General features: G+C 37.7%; 1 protein-coding gene across 1 annotated transcript in view; it reads left to right on the top strand.

Annotated features, from left to right (window-relative positions):
* Nucleotides 1-341: 341 nt before the first annotated feature.
* Nucleotides 342-26,699, top strand: part of ABI3BP (ABI family member 3 binding protein) — a gene marked incomplete at both ends in the record, with an annotated part of 155,055 nt that continues 128,697 nt past the window's right edge. Inside the window, 2 exons of the mRNA XM_084276754.1 lie at nucleotides 342-420; nucleotides 23,711-23,890. Coding sequence (XP_084132880.1) covers nucleotides 342-420; nucleotides 23,711-23,890 — 259 coding nt within the window. The remainder of the gene's footprint in view (nucleotides 421-23,710; nucleotides 23,891-26,699) is intronic.

Here is a 26,699-nt window from a genome sequence, read left to right as displayed (position 1 = left end):
GTTACTAGAAATTTTTTATATTCCTGGTTCTATTTGCATGAAATTTAAGTAATCAGATTGTAATGTCTTATTCTGAGTGGTGGAAAGACCTTGTAAGAAACCCCCAAAAATTATTGTAGGGAGAGTGTGATAATGTTAAGGGGTTTTTTTTTTAATGCTAATTCTCCTTTTCCAGTGGGAGTGAATGATGTCATCCTGTCTCCTCCCACCGTGTAAACTAAGCTTGTGTCAAAGTGTTGCTGCCTCTTGTCACAGAGAGAACAGTTCACTTAAATGCAGCTGCGGTACTTCTGTGTGATACCTGTCAGAATCATTCCCAGTGCGAGGTTGGGTTTGTGACCATGATGTCAAGATTGGTCTTTCTCCTTTTCTGTGGATATATTGCACTAAACCTGGGAAATGCTCAGAAATTGCCAAGAGGCAAGTAGCTATGACAACTTTCTGGGTTTTTGTTTGTTTTTCTGTTGTGGGGCTTTTTGTTTTATAATGCTTATGTTTTGCCATGGAAATTTGCTTTCAACATGTTAGGAACGATGAAAGATAATGGCAAAGATGACAGGAGATTGTTCAACAGGGCAAGGTCCAGGTACAAGAGAGTAATTTTAAAGCTCTTGAATAAAACAAGCTCGAATGTTTTCATGGTACCTTTTGACTCTAGTGAGAAGTACTGTGAACAAAAGTAACTGCATTTAATGATTTTTATAATGATTTAGACAGCATCGTGCTGGTTTGAGTGTAAGATCTTAAAGAAAATGTGATTTAAGTGCACTCTGTGTTATTGGTGGAATATTTCAGTTCTGTCCTGAAAGAACTTTTATGCTTTCCTTTTATATCCATCCATAATAATTCATTAGGAATTTACATTTGTAGGTCAGCTTGTATGCATTTTAAGGGAGAGAAATATGATCTATTAAAATTTGCACCAGAAGAAAAAAACCTCTCCAAACCTGTGTGAATAGTAACTGTTCCTTTCTTCTGGAGTCTGAAAGTACAGTAGATTTGCAGAGCTGGCAGAGATCACTTCTCTCCCTTATGTGACCCATGTACCGTTGGCATTTTACTACTATTTATTACTGCAGGAAAAACAGTCACAGTGTGAAATGAAAAGCATATTTCTGTATCTACATTGTAAAAGACTTAGTAGTACCTTGGCATTAAAACAGCACTTTCACAACTGTTTCTGTACTGCACGTAATGCTCTCACTTTGTACAAGTGCTTGCCGGAGTCCACTGTTCTTTGTAATGCATTTTACATCTGCAGTCTCCTGCAACCAGCAACATTTAGAAAGGAAGCTGTGCTTTAGTTCCTTCTCAGAATGTTTATTAAGAAATCATCACTCTGGGGCTTCATAGGAGATTGTTTCATAGATGGGAAAGTATTTTGGGGAGAAGAGGTGATTTTTCACCCCCCATCCCTCCCCAAGAGACTTCTATTTAAGTGGGTTTTGGTTTTGGTTTTCCTCTTTCCTTCCCCGTGATGTTCTTTTGGAAGTGCTTTGCTTCTAAACTCATCTTTTGGAGCCAATGTGGAGTTTTCTGCATACTGATAATACTGGAGCAATGTGTAGTCTGTGAGTAACAGATAGGCAGTTGTTCAAGTCAAGCATGCTCTAAGACGTTAGTTTTATCAAAAAAACAATTTGTATGTAAGCTCTTTTAGCAGGGGAGGATTGAATTTAACAGACAGGAATCTTGTATGTACTTTGAGGGAAGAGACTTTTCTAGTGTTTTGTCTTTTTAAAGGGTTTCACTGGACTTGCTCCCTACTATGGAACAGTGTCTGTAAACTTATGTTAACTGTGAAATTCAGACAAAGCTCCAGATCTACTGCAGTCAGTGGGAGATTAACTCTTGGATTCATTTTTTTGTGTCCTAAAATAACATTGCAGAAGTGAAATTCTGTTTGCCAAATGCATAAAGCTGCAGGTGGAAACTTAATTTCTTTTCAGTGAAATAGTTTTTTTAAGATCCCCTCATTGCAGTGTTGGGACATCAGTCTAATTCTTTTGCTTGCAGCTCTCAGGTTATTATTTACATTGGAGTGCACTGGAAAAAACCAAATGTATTAGTACTTAGCTGTTACCAGGAGAAATGTTAGAATGAGACAGCTTATTTGATAGGTAGTACAGAAGTTTTTCATGAGCAAAGAATATACTTGAATCTTAAAGTATTTTTCAATTGATGATATGTAGTGGTAGTATTCTTTTAAGAGGGCTACTCTAACCTGACAAGCAAGGTTCAATTCCAGTGAATTCCTGTGCTTGTCAAGTCACTTGTGGCGTATGGCGAACAGTGGAATCTATTTCAGAACTTGAGGGAGGACAATCTATCCAAATTCACTCTTCTGGTAGTACAGGTACTCCTGTGAGCAGGTACTCATTGTAAATCTTGCCATTCTTACTACTGCTTTGGAATTCTAGTGCTCAAATCTGCTCTTCAGGAGGTGAAACACACTGATCTGTGGTCTTATGGACTGGGATTTCCTTTCAGTGATACAAGGTGTAAAGAACATCTTGCCTCCTGCAGCTGCAAAGGAGCAGAGCCAGTACACTCTTTGGGTGTCAGTGATTTCCAGAGCTATTTGAGAATTTGTATGCAAATAATGCTGTTCAGGAGGCTGGAATAGACACGACTCCCTTTTTCCATACAATTTTATACTTTTACTTCCAGGAGTGTGTGTTTGACCTAGAATGACTAAGGAAATGTTATTGATGTTCTCAGGAAAGCATTCTTGATTAACAACTTTTTCTTTAATTATTTTGACTTCAAAAATTAAGGCACTGTTGGAAGAATAATTTGGAAATACCTCCAACATGACTCAAAGAGTCAAAATCAGAGAAATATCAGTTAAAATTTCCAGTGGAAACTTTATGCTGCTTCTGTGAATCCTGCGTTGTAATAGTTTTGCCTGCATAGAAAATAGGCCTCTACACATATCTAGTCCTAGTGTAGCACCTTAAGCATGGGTCAACACCCTTTTCTTGCAGTTCTTTGTTGCATAAACTGTAGTAAATGACAAGTTGATGAGACAGTTATAAGCCATGTCATAATTCAGACTCTTTCTACATTAAGAGTTACATACAAAAATAAAGGCAATGTAGTTGGGAAGGGAAGGTGGTGGGTATTGTGTTTTACTGTAGAGAAAATGCCTTTTTTACAATTATGTTTGTTTCATGAGTTTCTCTCTGAGGGATCAGCTGCTAAGAAAATTCTGTGGGCAGTGGCTATGGAGACTATGTGAGGCATCTCGGAACAGCAGGGCAGGAGGTGATGGTATGATTAGGAATGGTCTTTTATCAAATATTTGAGCCGCTGTCCCTTCAACCATGTTCAGCTTCTAAAGCTTTCTTTTTCATTAGAAGGAAGAGAGACTTGGACATTTTCCGTTTATTTTTGTCCCTTCCCTTACACCACTATGCTAGTGCCATCCAACATACAATTCTTCAGCACTATTGTGCATGAAATACTTTAATGACAGGTGGAAACAGTTGCAGAGTGCAGATATCAGGGTTTCAACTTGTCATACTTTCTCTGATTTGTATGGTTCTGTGCAACAGAAACATTCCATCCTTGAAGCATGCAGCATTGTCTCTCTAGACAGCAGTTGAGTAGAGACAGAAACTCTTGTCTTTGAAGGAGTTGGTAAGCAGAGCATCCTGAATTTGAGAGGGAAATGCAAAAGCAAACTCTGCAGAACCAAGAATAAACAAGTTACAGGACATAATCCACAAGATTGTACTGCCTTGTAAACTGTGGTTCATTGGCGTTTTTCCAGCTGGACCCGACACAAATGTTGTTGAAGGCAACAGTTGTGGAACAAGTTCTTAGTGTTTGGTAAAACAGTATTTCATGGTTTTGATTTTGCCAGTTGACTTTCCAGTTACAACACAGATGTGCAATGAAATGCACTTTTTCACTATAATCTGTTTCTGATAGCTTTTGTCTATCTCCATGTTCTGTTTTTCTTTGTTAGAGTTGAAAAGAATTTGGAGTTCATCCCTTCTTATAAATCTAAATTATTATTAAGTTTTTAAAAAGAAGAGTTGAAACTTTTTACAGGCTTTGTTTTTGTTTTTTGCCCCATGTTTCTGATCTGTGTGGTTTTCCTGCTATTTGAATTAGTCATCAGGTAGATTGGAATTCAGGCCCATCCTTGTTCCATTTTCCAGGATTCAAGCCTGTCCTTTTCTGCTTTCCAGGAAGGGCTCAGGAAACCTTCATTCACTGTCTTCTTGGTTGCTGCCACCTTAGAGAACAGACATGATATTCCTTATGGCTCCATGTGAAAGACACTGATTTACAGGTGCATATAGGAAAAAAATCCAGAATTTTCTTGTTTCTTCAGTCGTCAACTGTGGCGATAACCGTGAAAAATACTAGTTTTACTCTGGTTTTTTTTCAATGGGGTTTTATTGTTGTTTGGTAAGTGTATAAGAATATTAGAAAATATTGTAGCTAGCTACTAGCTAAGATTTGTATTTATGGTAATTATAACTGACATAACTTTGAGAGCCAATACTGTCTTTACAGTATACTTCCAAACTTACCGTTGACATTTCTGAAAGAAACGGGCTAATTTTATTCGTAGCTAAATTTGCTGGTTATGCTATGTTATGTAATGCTTCTCCCTAATCAGAGGTTAAACTCGGCATGTGTTTTCACTTACTGGTGTCAAGCAGTTAAAACAATGTTGAGTTATTTCAGTGTATCACAGTCACCATACTGCAACAGCCAAAGCTTAAACTTTAGTGCTGTAGGCACCCCCCTTGATAGCTGTAGAATAGCAGGATAGGAACTGTAAGACAAAGTGTCTTGAAAGTTGTTGGCTGGTTTGGGTTTGGGGTATTCTGTGTGGTTTTGTTAACATATAGTGAAGTTGGCATACTGAAATATCGCAAAAGGAGCAAAATGCATGTGGTTTATATGTTACTTTCTCCATGGGTTACAAAACAACTTTCTGGGAACTATTTTTCAAAATACACAATGCATTAATCTTGAAAAGACACACTCTGACAAAGGAGGGCCAGTTTGGACAGAACTATGGAACTTCATTTTTGTCTGTGTGTCTGGAAAGAGAAGTGCAAAATTAATTGGATTTGTGTGAAAAACTTCTCTTGTTTTTAATCGCACATGAATAACAATAAATTCCTGTGAGAAATTTCAAAGGGACCCTTTGTCAGGTATAACTGAGTGGCTAGGGGTTTCAGATGGTAGATCTGTCATGGTCAATTTGGTTTGGTCTTTGCTGAAAAAGAAAACAACCCATAAGAATGTTGCCCTTATAGCATCCCATTTAATCAATTTTATCTTATCATGCAGACAGTTGTGTCCTAGGATCACACAAAAACATATCAAAACCCAGTGTTGAGCATCAGGCTTCCAAGTTCAAAGATAATCTGTAATACCAGAATTCCATTTTTGTCCTGGCACATGCAGTGGTGTGATAGTGTGATGATACATATGGGTGGATTCTGCCAGGATTAAATTCCATAGCATAGGAATGACTCTCAAATGATCTCACTGCTGGGTAATCTCTATAACCTTCACCTCTTCCTTTTGATTTCACCATTCCCAAGTATCTCTGAATATTATTTTTCAGTCCTCCTTCATATCATCTTTTGTATCTAGTCATTCCAGCAGTACAAGCTACAGAACACATTTAAGGGGAGGGATTTCGGCAAAATCTTACTCCTGCTCTTCAGCAAGATCTACTGTATATGCAGAGTGTGTATAGTCTGTGTATTTATTGACTGGTGGTACTGTGAATGGTCAGTCATTCTGAGGCTTCTTTGGGGTGTTTGAACTTACCAGGTATTTACTACACATTACATGTACAAACAGAAAGCTCCGTCTGCTTCAGGGGGAAAAAGTGGCTAGCAGTGACCTGCCATAGTCAGAAACTGTTCATACAGCTCCTAGTGGATTGATTTTCCTTGAAGAAATTCAAGTGCAGACTTGAAATTGTTGGTAAGCAGGATAAATTTTTTTCTGTGGAGTGTTCTTGACTACTGTGTGAAAAGTAGGTGTGAAGAGAGGCAGGTTTTAGTGCTCTGCAAAAGAAGTGGCCTAAACCAGATGTCATTAGCAAAACAGCCCAGTCTGTAGTTTGCTCCCAAGTGGAAGAAGGCATCTGGAAGCAGGCCAGATGCCACTCAAGTTTTCCTGTCAGGTCTTAATTCAAATGTCATTAGAAATTGGTTGTTCTGCAATACAAGCCAATGTGTGCAAGTTTGCTTTATGAAATAGATGTTTCATATGTTCATATATTTATGAAATATATGTTAGCCTTATTTTACTGTGGGGATAGTGTTCATGAAAATGACTGCTGGCAGTATCATGAATAAAATCCTTGTTGGCCCCTTTTTGGCCTTAGTCAACAAAACACACTAGTCATATGCCATTATACTCCAGCTAAATCAACTCTAAGCTACCCCACTTGAGTAAACCAATGAGTATAACATCAAGGTGAAGAAAAAACAGGTCAAAATTTGAACCTGCAAGTGAATTTCTACTATTGATGAAGTTGTGATTGTAGTTATGGTCATCAGAATGAAATGGTTTTGCACTCTTTGTTTAGCCAAAGTGATGTCATCAGAATGTGCAGATATCTAGATGAGGTTATGTAAGGGTGGTCACATTAAGAGTATCAACCCAGAGTCTTCATCACTTCAGAGTTGCTGAATGAAATGTTGGTAAAGAGCTGAGGCACTAGCTATGGGGGGTACTAGATCTAAAGGCAAGTAGGGAGGAATGTTATTTCCATTAGAAGAAAGCAAGACTTCTTGCATTTGCTGCTATTGTCAGATGTCAATAGACAAAATCTAAACTATGCTTTGCACAATACTTCATAGTTGTTGCTGAGATCCATCACTCTGTAATGATTTGATATTATTTAGAGTGCTTTCTGGAAGAAAAAATGAGACAAGTGAATCCACAACGTTTTTCTCAGGCTAATTGTAGCTATCATTCTTACACAAATCCTGCTTACAAATTTGTCAAGGTGGTGGGGCTCCATGGGAGTAAATCCACATCAATAAAACCAAACATAATGAAGTACCTAAACCTTTGTGTGTAATTTGATTTTGTGTGTGTATGTGTACTGTGCTAACACTGGAGTGTTGCTGTCCCTACTTACGGCCTGTGATTCAGTGCTCTGGTTCAAGCCAGAGTCTTAATGGAATAATGGTTTCTCAATGTGTGAAGGTTATTTCTGCATGTTTTCATAGTTCTAATTTTTTTCATTATTTATGAAATCTGCATGATATAATAAAGAAGTGAGAGACTGTCTTATTCTTTTCTATCATCAGCAGTTGTGGTATTAGTTTATCAATCTACAAATTGCCACAGAGTGTTTGATGTGACTTTACATAATTAATAGTCTTGGTCCTGGCCAACTTTAGAGGACTGGCAATGTATGTGGATAACATTTTTTTTAACTTGCGTGGGGAAAAGTCTTTTCTCCTTTTGTCAACTACTTGCCTCTGCTTTATATTAATTATTCACTTTAAGTTTTCTTTCTATGATGTAAAAGTCTGGAATCACTTTAGAACACAAAACTGTGGTTGGTTCAAAAATACAAATATGTAAACTTGAAATGTCCCAGAAGGTTGTTTTCTGACTTTGAAGTGAAAACATTTTCTGGCAGTTTTGATTCCCTCATTACCACAGTTCAAGCCTATACATGAACAAGAAAAATGCAGAGTGAGAAAAATGCAAGATGACAGACCTTATCGCTTTTCTTTCTAAATCTCAGTGTGTCTGTACAGCATGCACAAACACGTGCTGAAAATAAAGGAATGGGAGCAATAGTCTGAAAGTTGGTAAGAAACAGAGCTCTGGGGTACAAATAATAGGAAGAAAACTGTATTGTCTGACCTGGAAATTCTGGCAGAGTTTCATTATTTCTGGCTTACACGAACGCTGAAGTGGCTGGATTAAATGGCAAGGCACAGTTTTTATTTATAGCACAGCATACTCTGAAGCGTAGCTTGTTACTCATTTAGGGAAATGGCTATGGTCAGATTTGAGTACCATGAATTCTCTTAGCTTGATGGAGAGTGATCTCAGGTAAAAGTGAGTGGGTTGCATGTTCAGCTGGAATCGGTAGATCTCCTTCCTTTGTCCTAATGCTTATTAACAGCAATTTACTGTTGTGAACACAACCATGAAATTTCTCTACATTAGTAGTCTGTTAATTTGCTCCCATACTGATGAGAACCAGCTTTTAGCTATAGTGTGACAAAATCATAAACATAAATACTGCATCTGTTCTGTGTTTCTTCCTGCTTTCTGTTTTAGTTATGAGGAAGGTAAAATGTTTCCCTGCTTGTGTTGATTATTCAGTGCTCCTTAGTGGATGATAAATCTCTGCTGTGATGCAACTGGTGGTGGTGTAGCAGTCTGTGTTGCCTGTTAAGAAAGTCTTTGTATATGCATTGTAAATAAGAATTATTTTTTTTTACAGGATTGAAACACTAATTATGAAAACTTCTTTGAGCTGAAGAATTTGCTTTCAATTTTGGACAAATTTTGTGATTTTTAAATTTTTTTTCCCTAACGGTACATTTATAATTAAACTAAATTTTAGTGCAAGTAAGCAGATCATGAGGCTGATTTCTCGTAGACTCTGTAGCACACAGAGGCATACACACAAAATTGTTGTAGGATTGAGTTAATTTTTGGTAAATGCATTGCATCAAAAATTGTTTCCATCTTCCAGGCTTTTATCAGTCCCCCTGTACTCTCCCAGTTTTCCTAACGTGGTCAAATAGCAGTTGGTAAAAACATTCATATGCTGGTAATGTGGAGCAATGATTTCTTAGAAAGCAAAGTTTCTCAATAATGCGACAGATGGTTTTTGTGTTCCCTTTTCACACAGAAATAGCTACAGAAATTAGCAATGGACATCATATGCTATTAATATATTTATTTGAAGGGAATGTAAGGTAATCCATCACTAAGGGTGAGGAAAAAGGATCCCATTCCCCGCATTAATTTGCTTTTTGTAGCGTTAAAACATTTGTCAGTTGTTAACCAAAACTGACACAAGAAAGACCATCTCATTTTAAAATGTTGCAAAGTCATGAAGTAATATTTATGTCCTTTATATATTCTTAAGTGAGAGAACATTCCTTAGGAATTTATGTAATCTATTGCACATTGGGTTACAAGATCAGTGGTGATAGGGTATGTAGAAAGTTATGTCTAAATTATCTGTGAACAATTTGACACATGCCTGAGTGAAGTACAGATGAAAATGCAACATCAGTCATACACAGATTGCCTGGCTGATGGGCCTGAGCATCAGTGTACATGCCCCTATCCTTCCTTTTGTCTAGCTGATTGTATTTTCTTTATTGGCATTTTCTTTTCCTTTCAGTAAAACATTAGGTGGAGAATTAAAAGAAAAAACCTAAATATGGACATAGAAAAATAGGTTAGAAATAGAGATTACTCCTTGATGCTTTTGTTCATTTCTGTAGATTAAAAAAAAATGCAGTGTGGTAAAAATGGAGCAGCTGATGTAATGGATATAGAATTTGGAAATATAATTAAAGAATGTAAACTGTATTGTCTGCCATAACCTGGATAGGAAGGAAAATAGGTGGGAGAACAGATTAATCATTGTAGCAAAAATAAGTATTTGTGACTTATTTTAGAACTCAGTCACACACATAGGTTTTATTTTGCATGTTAGATTATTTAAATATACTTGGTATTAAATATATTTGCCTCTAATCCACTGATTTAGAACAATTTCAAATTTTAGTTTTCTTAAGTTAACAATGCCTCTGCTTCTTAAGGTGTTTATAGTGTTGAAAAAAAGAATTTCTGCCAGATTTTGGAATTCTATATTAATTCCTAAAATCATAAAGTATTTATCTTATTAGTGATTTCTGTTTTCAGCCTCTTTAGTTAAAAATTTACTGGAAGTCTGTTGAGTCTGTTGCTTCTTTCTTCAGATATCTGCCTGAACTGTAGAAGCTTTCCTTAGATCTCTGCAAATTCCGATGTGGAACAATATACAAGATGATAAACGGGGACACCTGTGATTTTTCTTAATATGTTCCTTTTTTTTTTTTTTAAATAAGAAGCCAGGTCATCAGTCTTGAGATCCATCTCATCTAATGATGCAAGATGAGATACATTTTCCAGCTGGAAAAACTGTGTGCAGTTGGAATCAACCCTTATAGGACTCGGTTGTATCCAGCTAGTCTCAGACATGTGTGAGAATGTTCGGTTTGGAGACCAAGAGCATAAGTAAAACCACTTTATTTTGACTGCTCTGTTGGAAACACTGAGCAATGTTTAATATTTTTTTGTTTGTGCCTCTTAACTTTTTAAACTAAAAAGGAATAGCTAAAAATTCTTCTGATAGACTTGAAGGCATTGGAAGACCAAACTGCAGTTCTCAAAGCATAACAGTATTTCACATTTGATTACTGTTTTTGTTAATGTATTAAGTTTGCTTTTCCTTTCTCAGTTTAGCATAAGATAGACATCAACATCCAGGAACTTTTATTTAGGCTTCAGATATTTAATTGCTTTATCAGCTGTTTGTCTCTGAAAAGTGAGTAACTTATTCCAAAGTCAAAACACAGAACATTGCAAGCACTATTTTCAAGTGCTCATCCAAAGCCATTAGTCCTTGCACTATTTGAAGTCCTGTGTGTCTCGGATCTTAGAAGAGGATTTTGAGCAGAGAAGTCATGATCATATGATGGTTGCAGTTTTGGAAGAGGAAAGCTGTCGTGACTTCAGAGAAGGGATGATCCCATTCAATTTTCATCTGTTGATACATATTATTTTGAAGACGCCTGTTTCAATTTTACACAGCATGGTGAGGGATTTATAAATAAGCATTAAATCCCATTAGACAGTAGTAAGGTGTTAAGAACATTCTTGCAAGCTTGCATACATTTAAGAATTGTGAAATGTCTTGTGCTCTCATGGGCATGGTCTCTAACAGAGGCAATCTCAGTGTGATGGGCAGATTTTACTTCTCCATTTATAGATGTTTCTGCTAGAAATTGATTCTTGCACTACAGATATCTTTTATTTGATCTTTTGGGAACCTGTGAAATAAATCATGGACTGGACCATCCTGAGATGGATATAGGTGTGTTTATTTGACTATTAAATCTTGACAAACTCACTGATGCATCAGGAGTGCAGCAGTGTCTGTCTCACTAGTTGCACTTCCATTTGCAAAGAGGATTTATGAAGATAGCTTGGTGGGTACTTCTTTCTAAATGAGTGTCTTAATCTAGATTGTCTCACTTCAATTTGAAAGCAGATCATTATGTGCAACGCATCTTTTATTTGCCCAATCTAAGATCTTTCCCAAATTTACACTTGAGCAAGTGCAGAGAAGGGCAACCAGGCTGGTGAAGGGGCTGGAGGGCAAATCATATGAGGAACGGCTGAGGGAGCTGGGGATGTTTAGCCTGGAGAAGAGGAGGCTGAGGGGAGACCTTATCACCACCTACAACTGCCTGAAGGGAGGTTGTAGAGAGGTGGGCGGTGGTCTCTTCAGACAGGTGACAGGTGATAGGACAAGGGGAAATGGCACAAAGCTGTGCCAGGGCAGATTTAGATTGGATATTAGAAATAATTTTTTTACTGAAAGAGTTGTCAGGGCCTGGAACAGGCTGCCCAGGGAGGTGGTTGAGTCGCCATCCCTGGATGTGTTCAAAAAAACGGTTGCTGAGGTACTTAGGGATCTGGTTTAGCATAGGATGGGAATGGTTGGACTTGATGATCTTCAAAGGTCTCTTCCAGCCTTGTGATTCTGTGAAATCATTTTCCCTCCATGGAATAAGTGATACTGTGGGTATCACTTGAGAACTGGAAAGACTATTAATGAGGACTCTGGACTTCTTTGAGTCCAGTCTTCCATCTACCTTGCAATATCCAGTCTGCTTTTCTCCAGTTTGGCTGGAAGGGTATCTGTGGACATTGTGTCAAAGTCCAAGTAAATGTTTCTTGCCACTTTACCCTTGTATGCAAAGCGTTACAGAAGGCAGCAGGGTTGGTCAGGCAGCCTGGCCTCGTCTGGCCTTGGTAAATTTGTGCTGGCTGTTCTGAATCACGTTCTTGTTTGTCATGTGCATAGGTGTGACCACCTGTTCCTGGCAGCTGTGGTTAGGCTGAATAGCTTGCAGCTCTCTGGAAGCTCTTTCTTGCCCTTGGTCAAGCAGTTGTAGTGAGGTATTTTTCTATTCTCACGTGGCATTTTTGCCTCTCCTAATGCTCATCCATATACCGAAGAGATCCTGCTTTACTGGATTTTCAGTGTTTTCATGTTTGTGGTAGGAAGTAGGATACTGGAATTCAAGCATAGCACTGGGGAAGGCTAAAGGTGCAGGAGAAAAACCTGTAATGGAGAAATATTTGTTTCTACAAAGAAACACAGGGCTGAAATGGACTTCCTGAAATTATTTTGTTCTCCTTGTGCTTATTCCTGAAGTAATGTGTTCCAGAGCTTCACTATCTTTATCACTTTTCCAGCTATTTTCCTTTACACAGTCCATATCACTTCTGCTTTCCACACATAAGGAGAAGTAACTCATGCTGGGTTTTTTTCATGGTTTTATTTGTTTTAAATATTAGGATAATGTCTTCATACTTCTTTATGTACTTTTCCTCCAAGCTGGATGACACCTGTCTATTCAGGCTTTTTTTCTTGGTTAACATACTCTTTGACTTTGCTTTTTTCCTGGATTTTATCAATTTGGTTTACTTCATAGTGCTCTGTTCAAAAGAAAAGGTTCATGTGCACTGGCCTAGTAGTGATAGATCTTTTTAGAAGTGAGGACTACTGCATATGAGGAAGGTCTGAGCGCTAACTCTTCAGATTTAAAATAGAGAAGGCAACAATCTTGAAAGATACCTATACGTGTTGGTAATTCAGTTTGTAACTTAACTGTTGGAGATACATGTTGGTGTCAAACTTCCTCTGTTATATAGCTTGCAAACCCTGCTAGCTGTCTAAATAATATTATCTTTAGGCATATTTGTCCTTAAAAACATAACTGCATCCTGAATCAGAGAAGGGGGTAAAAAAATTGGGTATGTAAACATCAAAGCCAATGTTACGGAATACTGACTTGCTCTTTCAGCTACTTGGAGTATGGCAAGTAAGATAATACCACAGAAGGAAGACTTTAGCATGGGACTATCTATTTTGTACTACAGATACATAAAATAATGCAAGTATCAATTTAAGACTGCTTGGTGCTGCTTTTTTATTTTGTTTTGTGGATCTTTTGTGTTTGTTTTGTGGTTTTGTGAGGTTTTTTTTAATGCAAAGGTCTTATTCTTACCATCAGTTATTTCATATTCTTTTAAATCTGACTTGTCCCAAAGTATTTCAAAAGATCCCCAGATGAGCAGTCACCCAGCAAATCAATCTAAAATGTATGTAACTGAAAACAATATTATGTATTCTGGTGTAATGCATGGTGATCACATGTAAAGAACAGACTTCAAAATGACTGCTACAGTGGGAGAACCTGACCACAATCCAGATACACCTCAATCCATGTAGCAGATTATCTGTGCATTCAGTACTGAATGATAACATCATAGATTGTAAACTATGGTAACTTTCTTCTTCTCTCAGAAGCAAGTGCAGTTGTAGTTCCGTTTGGATACTGGTTATTTATTTTACCTTTGATTTTTTTAAAAATGCATTGATATTTGTAGATGAGAAGTGTATTAGTGGTGATGCTAAACGATGCCTGCCAATGCATAGGTAATGGCAGTGGTAATGCTATGCACTGCCTGCCAGTGATCATGTTCTTGAGAAATTTCTTGCATTAAAGTCCACAGTCTTTAATAGTGATCACTTCACTGCTTAATTTGTGGACACAGCCAGACAAACAGTGTCTGAATTCCTCACCTGCTTAAGTTCTCAATATTTCATTGAGCTTTCGTTATTGAGGAGCTGTTGTTAAAGACCATTTTTTTATTCAGCTGATCAGATCTAAAATATGACTACCTTATACACAGCCATGTTTGAAGACCATGTATCTCTTTTGATGTTTGCATTAGTTGGTGCTCTTTGAAGGCTTAAAAGGGAGTTTGTACAAAACCTGTGAGGCTTTTCTTGTTCTCCACTGTCTTCTACATGCCTTTATTGAATATGCAGGATCTGTCAGATTCTTTGGCCAAGATACACTTTTCTTTGTAGCCCAGCCTGGGTGGAGTTGCTTTGGACTTATTTTCTTGGACAGGAGAATGAGCCAGAATTGGAAAGACCAGTTCTTCTGGGCAAGATGCAGTCGCTGTCTCATCAGCTCCATTCAGGTGGAGTTGCATCGGCCCAGAAAATAACATGCCTGTCCAGTCTGGAAAAAACAAAACCAAACTAGGTCTGAGAGTAAAACCAGGGGAATAATGCCCTGGAGATCATAATTACATCAGATTCAAATCAAGCTTTATCCTAGTGTAAATAAGTAATCCATAATTTAAATTGAGATAAGGCTTTGAGGTTGTTTCATTAACAAGGAGGTTTTCCATGGACAAAGAATGTCCTTTTAAGTTTTGTGGTTTGTGTGCTATTGATTTGAAATGTGGTATCTTTGGTTCAACTTGAAGGAGTTTCAAGGGATATTATGCACTGAAAATAATACATAGGCTTTGTTCTGTCCCAGACCTTCAAATATGTTGAATTCTTGCATGTTGAACTTTATTAAAATTAAATTTTTAGCACACATATTTGACCTTTAAACACAATCAAGTTTACTGACTTGGCAGAGAAGAGAGTGGAATTTTCTAAGATTTAGAAGAAAAATTAAACAATATTTTATGATGGGAGCCAGAGACAGGTTGTTTGAACTCTGTCCAAAGAAATTTGCAGACAGTAACTCCTGTTCCCTTTTCCATCAGAACTGCAAACTTGGTTATTCTCAAACAAGGGTTTTCTTGCTTGTTTTCAATGTTGTTTGCCATTTAACACATATGGGAAATGGGCTGCTGAATAAAAGCTGGAAATGGGTTTTGGATCACTGAACTGGGACCCTGAGTTCAAATCCAGGCTCTTTTCAGCTTTGTACCCTAAAAATAAGGATAGTTAGAGTACTTAGTCCAATAAAGAGGATATTAATAATGTGTAAGGAGCCTTGTGAGGGAGATAGTGAAAAGGATGCAAGTGGAACTTCAAAGAATGACCTGAAACAGGTGAGAGACATGGCAGCATACAAGTAATAAATTCCTTTTTGTACATTGCGTTATGTAGATTGTAAAACTTGGAGTTGCTGATAACTACAACTTTACCTCTGCATTGTCCTTACTGGTCCTAAAGTAATACTGAGCTACAGCTTCTTAACTGAGTTCTGAACTCTAACAAGCGCTAGAAGGGAATTGGCAAAGGAAGTTTTAAAAACTCTACTTTTGCAATATAAATACTTTAACATCTTTTTTCTCAGAAATATTTACTTTATATCCATTAAAAATAGAGAACATATTTTGGATTAGCATTAGAAAAACTAAATATACATTGGAACTGAAGGAAGAAGTCTGAGTAATCCTGAGAGAGTGCTGTGAGAGAGGGCACTGGAAGAGGTGGGGCTGACACTGGCCCTCACCGTACATCTCTTCCTATGGAGGTCTTAGTGAGTTCCTGCCTTCAGCCAAACACCAGTATTGAGGGGGTTTCCTACTGGGTATTTCAGATATTTGTACTCCTTTTGTAGTGAATTTCTATTATAAATGAAATTTCCAAAATTGCCTCATTGTGAATACTGTGGAAAAGGATTATAATTTATTCTATTCTATTGCTGTGTACAGTCTTTTAAGAATGTTGATACACCTAAAATAGTTGCCATCTCCCATTTAAAATAACTTAATATATTATAGGCAAGAAATAAATTATGTAAAAATCTCTGGAAAGCATCTGAGTTGGGAAAGTAGTGAAGTTAGAATTCCAACAGATTTTCTTGTCTCACAAGACAACTGATGGCAGAATGTCCACCTGACAAGTGAGGTTGTTAAATGCAATTTCTGAAAACAAGTAAGCGGACCAAGTGTTTGTTTTGTGGTTGTACTGGCTGAAACGATTTTTTTTGGATTCAAGAGAAGCTAGAAATACTATTGGAAGGGTTACATGAAAATAAGATTTATTTCAATTTTTTTCCCCCTTGAAGTTAGCTTGCGCCAGCTTCTTCTAGTTTATTCCCAGAGAGACTTAACAAAAATTCTGTATTTCCTCTTGGCCAACATAAGGTGGCTTCCTCTTTAAAACACAGATCATCCTCAGAGGCATCCCACTCTCTCACTAGGCATCAGAAGTTGGATGGAATTTATATTATCGTCTTTTTCTTCTCTTTATAAATTACTGCAAGTCATAGGACATGCTTACCATACTGCCATGTATACCCTCTCAGTTACAGTGGGAGTCAAAAAGTGGTGCTAACTTCAAAACTTATTAAGGTGGAATCAATTACTACTTTCTGGCTATGGATAAAGTAATAAGCCTTGATAATAAGGCTTAGAATAACAAGCTTTATTCATCCTATCTATCAAGCATCATAAAATAAGAAAAATACACGATTTCTGAATTAAACCATGTCTTTGTAGGTAAAAAAAGCATTTCAAAAGGAAATGCTTGCTTCTGCTCATCAAAAAAGCCTCCTGGCTTTGAAATTAACAGAATGTATAGTCTGGGGTCAGAGAAACTCAGGTTAAGGAGGGTGGTAGGACTGGAACAGAAATTGTGCTACTGAAACTTTTCTGATTGCTTAACTCAAAAAATGTGCTGGTGGATCTCAGTGCAATAAACATTGCTCCACAGGTAAGAATAACAATGCTTTTGTTCATCTTTTTTGGAATCTGCCTGAGCAGAGACATCCTGTGAGAATAAGTTGAAATCTCATGAATTAGGCTACTTTTGCAGATAGATGTGCCTGTATGTGAAGTAATGATAGACTTGTCTACAGAGTGTAGGCATACTAATATTTTGAAAAAAAAAATTATAAACTTAAATTGCAAATGACAAAACTATGTATAGTGCTTGTAGTTTATCATCTCTTAATCCTGTGTTCCTCTTTTAAAGGATATGGTCTGTATGACACCTCTTTTAATTGTTCAGAGTGTTGATTAATGTGAATTTTGTAGCTAGGAGTGTTGGGGTTTTTTATGTAATCTGTGATGAGAAAGATGATCCAACATTGTCCTCAACGACTTGGCTAGGCAATACAAAAGTTTTCTGCAGAAGTGCACAGCAGTATGACAAGAGGCACTGGGCACAAGTTGGAACATGGGAAATTCCAGTCAGAATATCTGGACCTTTTTTTTAAAGCCACAAGGATGATAAGTAGTGGAACAGGTTGCCCAGAGTTGTTATGGAGTCTATGTCGTTAGAGGTGTTCACACCTTGGCTGGACGTGACCCTAAGCAACCTTGTCTGAGTAGGTTTGCTTCAAGCAGAGGGTTGGACTAAGTGACCCTTCCACCCTAAATTATTCCATGTTTCTATGGTTATGGCTGTCTCAGAAGTGTGTCTTGTTTATTCTACTGCATAGAAACAGAACTATTTTTAAATGTTTCCCATTTTAAGCTATATTTGTGTTTGAGCCAAACAACTAATGTGTCTCTATGTTTGGGAGCCAGAGTAAATACAAAAATATAAACCAGCGAAACTAAAAGTTGCACAGTGGTAGATTATCATTGAAATCTTGGCTGGTGGTACCATGGCACCAGATTTGGAAAATGAAAGCACTGATGTGAACGATTTGAATGTTATAAGTTAAGTGGTGCTCACAAATATATGGTGCTAATGTATTTTCTTAAGACATGTTTCATTTGTCTAACACTCCGGGAAGCAGTACTAGGTCTTGCCTTCATGCCCTCCAAAATCATTGAAATAGTGAAAAACAAACAGTTTCAATGTAAGGCAAAAGGAATTCTGATGACGAAGCCAAATACAGTAATACAGTACAGCTGTATTCACCCTCTAGTTTTGTAGGGCAGAGTTCAAGGCTTTTCACTCTATGGATTAAAAACAAAAACCAGGACTGTATATTTGGTCACGAGAAACCATACACACTTAAAGCGCACCAGTAAAATCATAGAATAAGTGAAAGTAACGCCTCAGTATTGCTATTGCTGTGCAAATCCGCTCTTGACATATCTTTTTAAGTTGGGGAGAGAAGTAGAGTGCTCTTTAGCTGAATATCCTTTATTTGACAGGGCCAAGATAGATTTTAGGGTTTTGGGTAGAAACAGAAAAGAGCCAGTTAATTCAAATTCCAGTCACCTCATCACCCAATTTCTCTCACGTTCCTTGAAACAGAGGAAAATCAAAACAGCTGGCAATTTTAGCTAACTCCACTTCTATTGTTACCAACAATATTGTAATGACATAGTGGGACATGGGACACAGAATTTTAGAGACTTTAATCTCTGTTACTGAAACAAAATTCTTTTGTTCTTTTGGGAAGTAAAGTCTCAGGTGGTTTTATTTGCTTTTATATATAGGAAATACCGCTGTCCTCAGCAGTGGTTTGCTTTCTTGCAGCTTGCCCAGCAAACCATTTCTGTTTATCTCCTTACTTCTCTCCAGTTATTAAACAGCAAAGGAATTCTGTAAATCTATTCCTGGTAGTTACTGTTTGCCTTTTCAACTGCTTTGGAATGGTGATTTCTTAGGGGACTGTGAGATCTAAATCAAAGGGCTTTGACTGAACTTTTGCTGTGAACGTAGAAGTTGAAAATTGGACTTCTCTGTCTTGGAGCTAAATATGAACCATCAGTTAGAATGAATTAATGAGAGATGATAGCAGTGTTCATGAAGTCTCTGTTCTCACCTGTTGCTCCATGATTAATTAATTTGATAAGAAAAAGAAGATATTTCACATAATCCATGGGGGATCCAATATGTGAACCAGTGTCCAGCTACATGTTTTGTATATTATTTTCCACAGCTGCTTTCACATTTTAAAGATGTGAATTTCAGTTTGGTAATTTAGAGTTAATGTTTTCTTTTGGTTCCCATGGCCTATATGTGGTCACTTATTTTTTCCAAGTAGACAAACTATGGTACTTCCAGCTTAATTCTGCAGACCCTTTGTAGCTAATTTCTGCTTCCTCAAGAGTTACCAGCGGCCGGTTGCGCTTTGATGCAGCTGATTCATTAAGCTGTCTTTTAAAGTCTTTCCCCTTATGGGTGAAGAGTTCTTTCCCTAGAGTGATTCGAACACTGCAAGTGGTCTGATGCACTTAACACATTGTTGTTAGTTCAGATATGCTGTGTGCAGTTTGTCCTGCTGCTTTTGGCCATTGATTGACTTTTGTTGAAGAGAATACATGGAGATCAGTCTGGAATTTCTGTTGGCAAGCCTGGAGGGAAAGATTGATTTTCAGAGCTAGCTATGGGTCCCAGAATCTTTCATTTGGGGATGGCCTCAATGTAAAAGAATTACTCTACAAATGCAAATACTTAAGACCAGAGTTTCAGTAGCACATGCCAAAAGCTGATAGAAGTGAATATGAGTTAGGAAAATTCAGTCTTGCCTTGCTTTGTGCTCTGTTCTGTTTCTAAAGGTGTTTTCAGAATGTCTTTACATTTGAATTAGAGGGTATCTAGTTTATCATTTAACTCTTTCATCAAGGAGGTAGAGGAAAAAGGCATTCTGAAATCATGACAAAACTATTTTCTTAAAATCAAGTACATTCTTACCACAGTAACATAGCAGTCAAATTCCTGTGACTTGCTTTGTCCAGTTTAATGACTATTTTATCTGAGTGGTGGCCAAGATAAAGATACTACTCATAACGGGAATTCCTGATTTCCCTGTTAGTTCCTCAAAATACTGTGAGATCAATATAAGTGAAATCTATTTTGCTAATGTGCTCCTAATAACAGTTCCCATTTAGCAAACTAATAGGTATGAAGTCCTTTATATTTGTACTGCACGAGGCTGGCTCTTTCTTGACTAGCCTGGTAGTCTCAGAGCAGTATATGACATTGAGGTCTCCCTGCCTGGCTGCCCCTCTGTGCATCTTGCCCTCCCTGTATACCCTTTGTCTGCTCTAAGGATTCCAAGTGACCACATGGGCCTTCCTCATAGACCTTAGCATAACTTGCATTTCATTATGTTTTCATGGGAAGCTTTTCTGTTTATTGTTAATTCTAAACAGTGTTGCAGAGTTGGGCTTACAGTCTCTGGCACGAAGCTGCCTTTTTCCTTTTAGATTCAGATTTCTTTCATAAGGGGAACTATTTCTTTGTAATGGTCTCAGCTATCGAAGCTTCCTGGGTTCGTATTTATGATACTAAGATATATACTCCCAAGTGAGGTGTTGGAAGCGTGCAGAGGCTCGTGCAAAGATGTTGGAGTGCTAATCTGTTGGCAAGCAGAAGAGCTGGACTGATGACTAATTAGCACACTGGTTTGGGGAGAGATGTCATTCCCTACAAGGTGTTCATATCTAAAGTGATCTGCCGTGACAGAGAGCAATTTCTGTGCTTGCTGGCTTCCTTCTGTCTTCATCCTTCTTTGGCTTTGACTTCTGCTTAGCCTTTCAGTCTTTGGAACCCAAGTGGCTCACTCAGTGGTTTCTAGCAAACAAAAGTTTTAATTTCAGTTGGGAACCTTTGTTGCCTCTGATAGAAAATCTTTTCAGTCTTGGCCTTGGATGCCTCACTTCTGTTCATACGCTTCCAGAAAATGGTTAGCCTCTGATAATTATAGTTTTACCAGTTAAAATTAGTCCCTAGGTTTCAGTGACTCTGGAGTGCACGCAGCCCACAGAAGGGAACCTGGCTGAGTCACATGAAGTGTAGCATTTGTTTTGTTGCTCTAGCACAGCAATTTTCCTTTAGAGGTGTGCAACCAAATAATAGTGAAGAAAGCTATTAGGAAGAGAGCCCTTGCTGAGACTGACAAAGCCCCCTCAGCTAAAGGAACTTATGCAGCATAGAGAGAAGGAAATAGTAAGCGAGGAGATTACAGAAGGGGTAGAAGAGTGTTACATTAAAAAGAGCATGGAGCAGACCCTGCAGCTAGAACCCTGAGGAGAGAAAAGGAAAGATTTTTTCATAAACACTGCAGAGATTCTGTGGTATTTGTTGCCATCCAGACATCACAGAAAGGATCCTGCGCTTAAAAATGAATTGGAGGCAAAGGACCTGCCCAGTCAAGACAGTTTGGGGAGGACAAGGATTATTTTTCCCTTTTTCTTCTGTTTCACCTTATTCTTTATTTTATGTACATGTTCTACTAGGTCCAGCTTTGAGTTTAAAAGCTCTCTAAAAACTTTTATTAAAGTTTTGATGTCCTAGCTATAAAGAAAATGTCTAAAGGGTCCTACCTCAAAGCTGTTGCTGTTTTCAGATCCCATTTAGATTTTCTGCTTTCAGAAAATACAGACAGTTTTTAGGCTTACATAAAATCAAGACCCCTTGTCACTGTAACTGCTTGACTATGAATAAAACACAGTATCTGTTATCAATTGGAATCAAACCCAATTGAAGTTAATCTTGAATTAAAATTATGTTTTCAAATGAATGTAAAGAATAACAAAGAAATACGTAGAAACAATCTTGTTTAAAAATAAAATTAATGTAAATTTAAAATTAAAATAGATCTTCACTATTCTTTTTAAATCCCATTTTAGGTCTGATTGAGAATTTTAATACATAAATATCTCATATTTGAAACAAATACTGTAAGACTCATAGAATTGTTTGGGTTGGAAGGGATCTTAAGGATCATTTACTTCCAACTCCTCTGCCATGAGTTTTTGCTTTCTTCCTAGATACGAATATTCAGTGGAGATCAGGAGACTTTGCTTTCATTTCTTCTCAGCCCTCCAAAGTTAGAGTTTTGCAGACTACATAATTTTAACATCTCTGGTTCACTGTCAATCAGAGATGATAATCCTAAACTTCATTGGCATGGAACTGTTTTTACTAAGAATCTTTATGAAGCATGTTGGGGGGGATTTGAAGTCTGTTGGAGTTTCTTTCTGGTTTCTGCTGTGTGGAACGTTGGCGATATTCAGATTTGTACACCCAGAATCCACAGCAGTGAAAATGAAAAAAGATGTCTCCCAGATAAGGAAGCAACTGCCATCCCTTTCCCTGTGATAGTATTGTATCGGAGTTGAGTTTTCTTAGAAGCTTTGCAGTCTTCTGAAACCTGGCAGAGTTATCTTTGGAAAATTGTCACTGTTTCCTGGCGGAGTGCTTTTCCTTGATCAGCCTTTAGATAAAAGGAAGGTCTCGTCAGAGGCACATGTTTTCCTTCAGTTTTATGGGTCTGCTTCATTCCGTAAAGGGAAGAGGCATAAAGTGTTTGGCTTAGGACTTTGCGTTTAGCATGCAGACAACTGCAGGTGCTCAACAGTTCTACTAAATCATCTTCACAGATTGGGGACTGTGGCCTCTCAGCAACTGTAGTTATCAGATTTCTCAAAAAAAACCCCACAAAAAGAAAAGAAAAATGGAGGCTAGGCTTGGGTGATGCCAGAAAATCAGTATGCACTTCTCTGAAGAAGCTTGCAATATCAGTCTGCAATTACTGGCAGAGTGAAAGCAAGGCAGAGGGATGGAGAGATGGAAGGACTTGGAGGTGCCAGGGGGAAGGAAGTTTGGTATTGCTCTATCCTGTTATTAAGTAACTGGTGATATACCTCTCATTGTTTTTCTTCAGGATTTAGATCCTGATGTAAAATGATTTTGTGCAGATTTGTGTTTTTTTTTTCCTGAAAAGTTAATTTCTGCCCTCATAATTGGAGAGATGCCTGAAAATCTGTTCTGAATGAAAATTTATATATCAAGAATGAAAAGAGAAATAATAACAAAAAAAATACTATTCTATCCCTAGTGTCATACATTTAGGGGAAAGTATTTTTTTTTAATGCACTGGCATTCAACAGTTCATGATAAGGCTAACAGTAACAAGCCAATATTAAATCTGCATCAAAGGCAGAAAAACAAATCCTCCCTCACCCTGCCAAGACAAGATGGATGAAGTCTAAAAAATTGATTATTCTGTTATGAAGTCATTCTGTATTGTTATAAGTTAATGTATTATAGATGGATATACAAGATGTTTCTTGCTTTATGTGCTGCTCCTCTAAAAAGCATAAAAATTAATGTTTAAAAATAGTTTCTTGTTGATTTTGAATAAAGTATATACATTGGTTAGGTGTCCTGGTTTAATTCCAAATAAAAAAATCACATTTCCAGCCCAACAGAGAAAAAAAAAAAAAAAGTTGGAGTATACTTATTTGGATGTAGTTACTATTTCTTTTCTACCCTGATTTTGCAGTGTGATTAATTTAATGTTAAAACACCATATTTGTTCCTAACAAACAAAAAATTAAACAGGTTTTTCACCCATGGGTCCTATAGATGGCTAATAGTAGTATAAATCCCAAGTTTAAAGGAAAAAATATTGGCATTTTTTCCAGTTAATTCACACACTTTGCTGCTACTGTAACTGTAGAAGATGTTACAGCTAATGATAGTACCTAATGAATGATGGAGAACCAGACATGTTGGAAACCACAATTTTACATGATTATTTCTTAACCTTTTACTTAGTTTTGAGGAGACTCCACCTTTAAGCAGTTGTTAAGCTTGTGACTACCAAATTTAAAAGCCCTATATTGATATATTATCATATTTGACTACTGAATGTATAATTACAAGAGATAATACATTCTGATTTTCTTTTTTTTTTCTTAACTCTTTACCCAGTGAAAAGACAGAGTCTGAAAGTTCAGATCAATGCAACAGATGACACCATTTGCATGAGGTATCTTCGACCAAGCCAAAACACCAAACTAGAAGGCTTTGTTCTGGGTTATGGAAGCAACTTCTTCTCTAATCAATACATTCCTTTTCCTTCGGAAGGAAACACCTATATAACGGAACTTGGTAAGGCATATTTGCTTTGCATGCTACTGTTGCCATGAATTGTTGGAAAAGTGAGGAACATATGAAACTTTGGTTTTCTTAATTTTTGTTTTTAATGGGTTGTTGCTAAGGACTTCTTTGTGGGTTTTTTAAGGTTACCTTGAAGAATTTCAGATCAAAGTGGATTAGGAAACCCTCAAAGAGAATAAATAGTTCTTGCTGTTTGGATGTTTACTACCGGTATTTGTTTTCAGGATTTTCATTGTAGTAAGGTAGTGTACCATATCAACCATATTGCAGATCCAGTGAGATGGTTTGCCTCAAGTTACAGTTCTAGAGTAGAATACAAGGGAGATATGCTTATTTTGAACAAATTATACAAGAAACAATGAAAAAATTTTGAGAACTGTGTGGCTTGTTCCCTTTGTTAGAAACATTAATATCAAAATTATGGCTTTTCTGGCAGGGGCCTATTCTAGTTCTACTTTTTATAGTATATCCTGTAACTTTTATGGCAGAAGTAACTGATGGAATTCCATGAGCTGTTGTATGGAGGTGTGTCCAGGGTTTGGCTAGGGTTAATATAGAGTTAATTTCCTTCCTAGAAGCCGGAGCTGTGCTGAGTTTGGGAGTCAGGATGAGAGCAGTGCTGATAACACCCGGATGTTTTTAGTTGTTGCCAAGCAGTCAAGGACTTTTCAGTTGTTTCTATTGCCCTGCTAACAAGAAGGCAGAATTGAGCCAGGGGAGGGGGCACCCAGAAAGCTGAGAGGCGACACAGCCAGGACAGGTGACCAAACTGGCCGAAGAGGCTATTTCATAACAATGGTGTCATGTTCAGCATAAAGGGCGGGCTGGTAGGGGATGAGCACAGGCTTCAGGACATGTAGTTTGGGGATGGTCTGGTTTTGGGACAGCTCTGAGCTGTACGGCCTGAGTTGTGTGGTTCAGTTAGAAACTGCTTTGTGTATCACCAGTTTTGTATATTTTGCTATGAAGTCCTGTTGTTATTATTTCTCTCCCTGCTGTCCCAGTAAACTGTCCTTGTCCCAATCTATGAGGTTTGATTTTGGTTTTCTTTTTCCTCCCCCTCTCCCCCCCTTCCATGAGAGCGACTGGGTGGTGCTCAGCTCGAAGCTGGGATGAAAACATGACAAAGACATTAAACTGCATCAAGAAAGTTATATCCTGTTGCCTGGGATAGGAAGGAAGAGAGGAATTTGGTTGTCTTGTTGACTTGACCCTATGTCATTATGGGCAGGATAAAAAAATAGTAGAACTGGACTAGTTAGAACTGTCTGATAAATGATTAAAACATTGACATAGCAGGATTCGACCTTTGAAGAAATCTGTTAAACCTCTGGGGATTTTTCTGTTGCTTTCTGTAATATTTTCTAGGCTGAAATGAATCTGGGTTACTGTCATTATTGTAAAACCAGTGCTTTTGGTATAAAACAAGGAGGAAGAAAGGATACATAAGCATAGAATCAACAATTGCTGTCTGATGTGGTCAGTTAAGGCAGTTTTGGGGTTCTACTGAAAGCTGCAGAATGAAAAAGATTAAGTAAGATGTTAGATACAGAATAATTAAGATCTTCGAGACTTTCATTAGATTGCTGCAGCAAAGATTGACTCCTTTTCATGAGTTGTCCTGGGTTCTGTCAATAATTATATCACCAATCTAGTGTTTGAGCTCAAACCTGTCATTTAAGCTAAATGTGATTTATCTTATGTGTAACTTCTTAATCAGTTCACTAAGAATGTTGTACAGGATTTTCTGTAGAATATTGTGAATTGAGTGCATGTAACACCCAAAAAACACTGTACAAAAAAGCCAGGGATCTCCTGGAGAGAGTCCAGCGGAGGGCTACAAAGATGACTAAGGGCCTGGAGTATCTCCCCTACGAGGAAAGGCTGAGTGAACTGGGGCTGTTCAGCCTTGAGAAAAGACGACTGAGAGGGGATCTGATTAATGTTTATAAATATCTGAAGTGTAGGAGACAGAGGGGAATGACCAACCTCTTTTCAGTGATCTGTGGGGACAGGACAAGGGGCAATGGCCTCAAGTTGGAGCACAGGAAGTTCCGCACCAACATGCGGAAGAACTTTTTCACAGTGAGGGTGACAGAGCACTGGAAAAAATCCTGTGTCCTCTCTAACAAACACTGTAGGTCTACACGGTAGAATAAATTGCCTTGAAGAGATGTCCTTTATTTAGCACTGCATGCCTGGTTTAATTAATGTAGCAACCTACTACATATTATATTGGGGATAATTGTACCTTATGAGAACTGGATAATGGGGAATGAAGCAATGACTAACTTATATATGTATATCTAAGTCCCATGACTTATATATTTCCATCCCTATCACTGTTGATTAAGATGGAATTTATTGTCAGATTTTCTGCTAGCTCACACACCCTTAATGACCCTGTTAGAAATGGTTCAGGTTTAAATCCTCAGATTTAGTTTATGAAATTCCATGTGTATATGTGTATTTATTTCAAAGAACATAAGAACAAGATCTTGCCTAGGATTTCCAGGAGATATATATCACTTTGTCATATGTGTCCTGGGGAGACCCAGCCTTCATCAACAAGGCTGAGCTGTTTCCTCACTGTGGTGTGGGAAGACATCAAGATACACCTGCAACTTAAGCAATGGCAGCTGGCTGCTAACTTTAATGTGGGGTGACAACAAGCAGCTTTTTCAGCAGTGCCTGAGAGTAAGCACTCTTCCTCCAACCCAGAGCAAAGTCACTGTAATTATCGTGTCCGATTACTGAGTCTAGCAGATGTTTCAGAGTAGACTCAGTTTACAGTGTATAA

This window comes from Gallinula chloropus (genome assembly GCF_964237585.1).
Source record: "Gallinula chloropus genome assembly, chromosome: 1".
NCBI lineage: Eukaryota > Metazoa > Chordata > Aves > Gruiformes > Rallidae > Gallinula > Gallinula chloropus.
The sequence above is the reverse complement of the archived record's forward strand: the minus strand, read 5'-3'. Positions and strand labels throughout refer to the sequence as shown.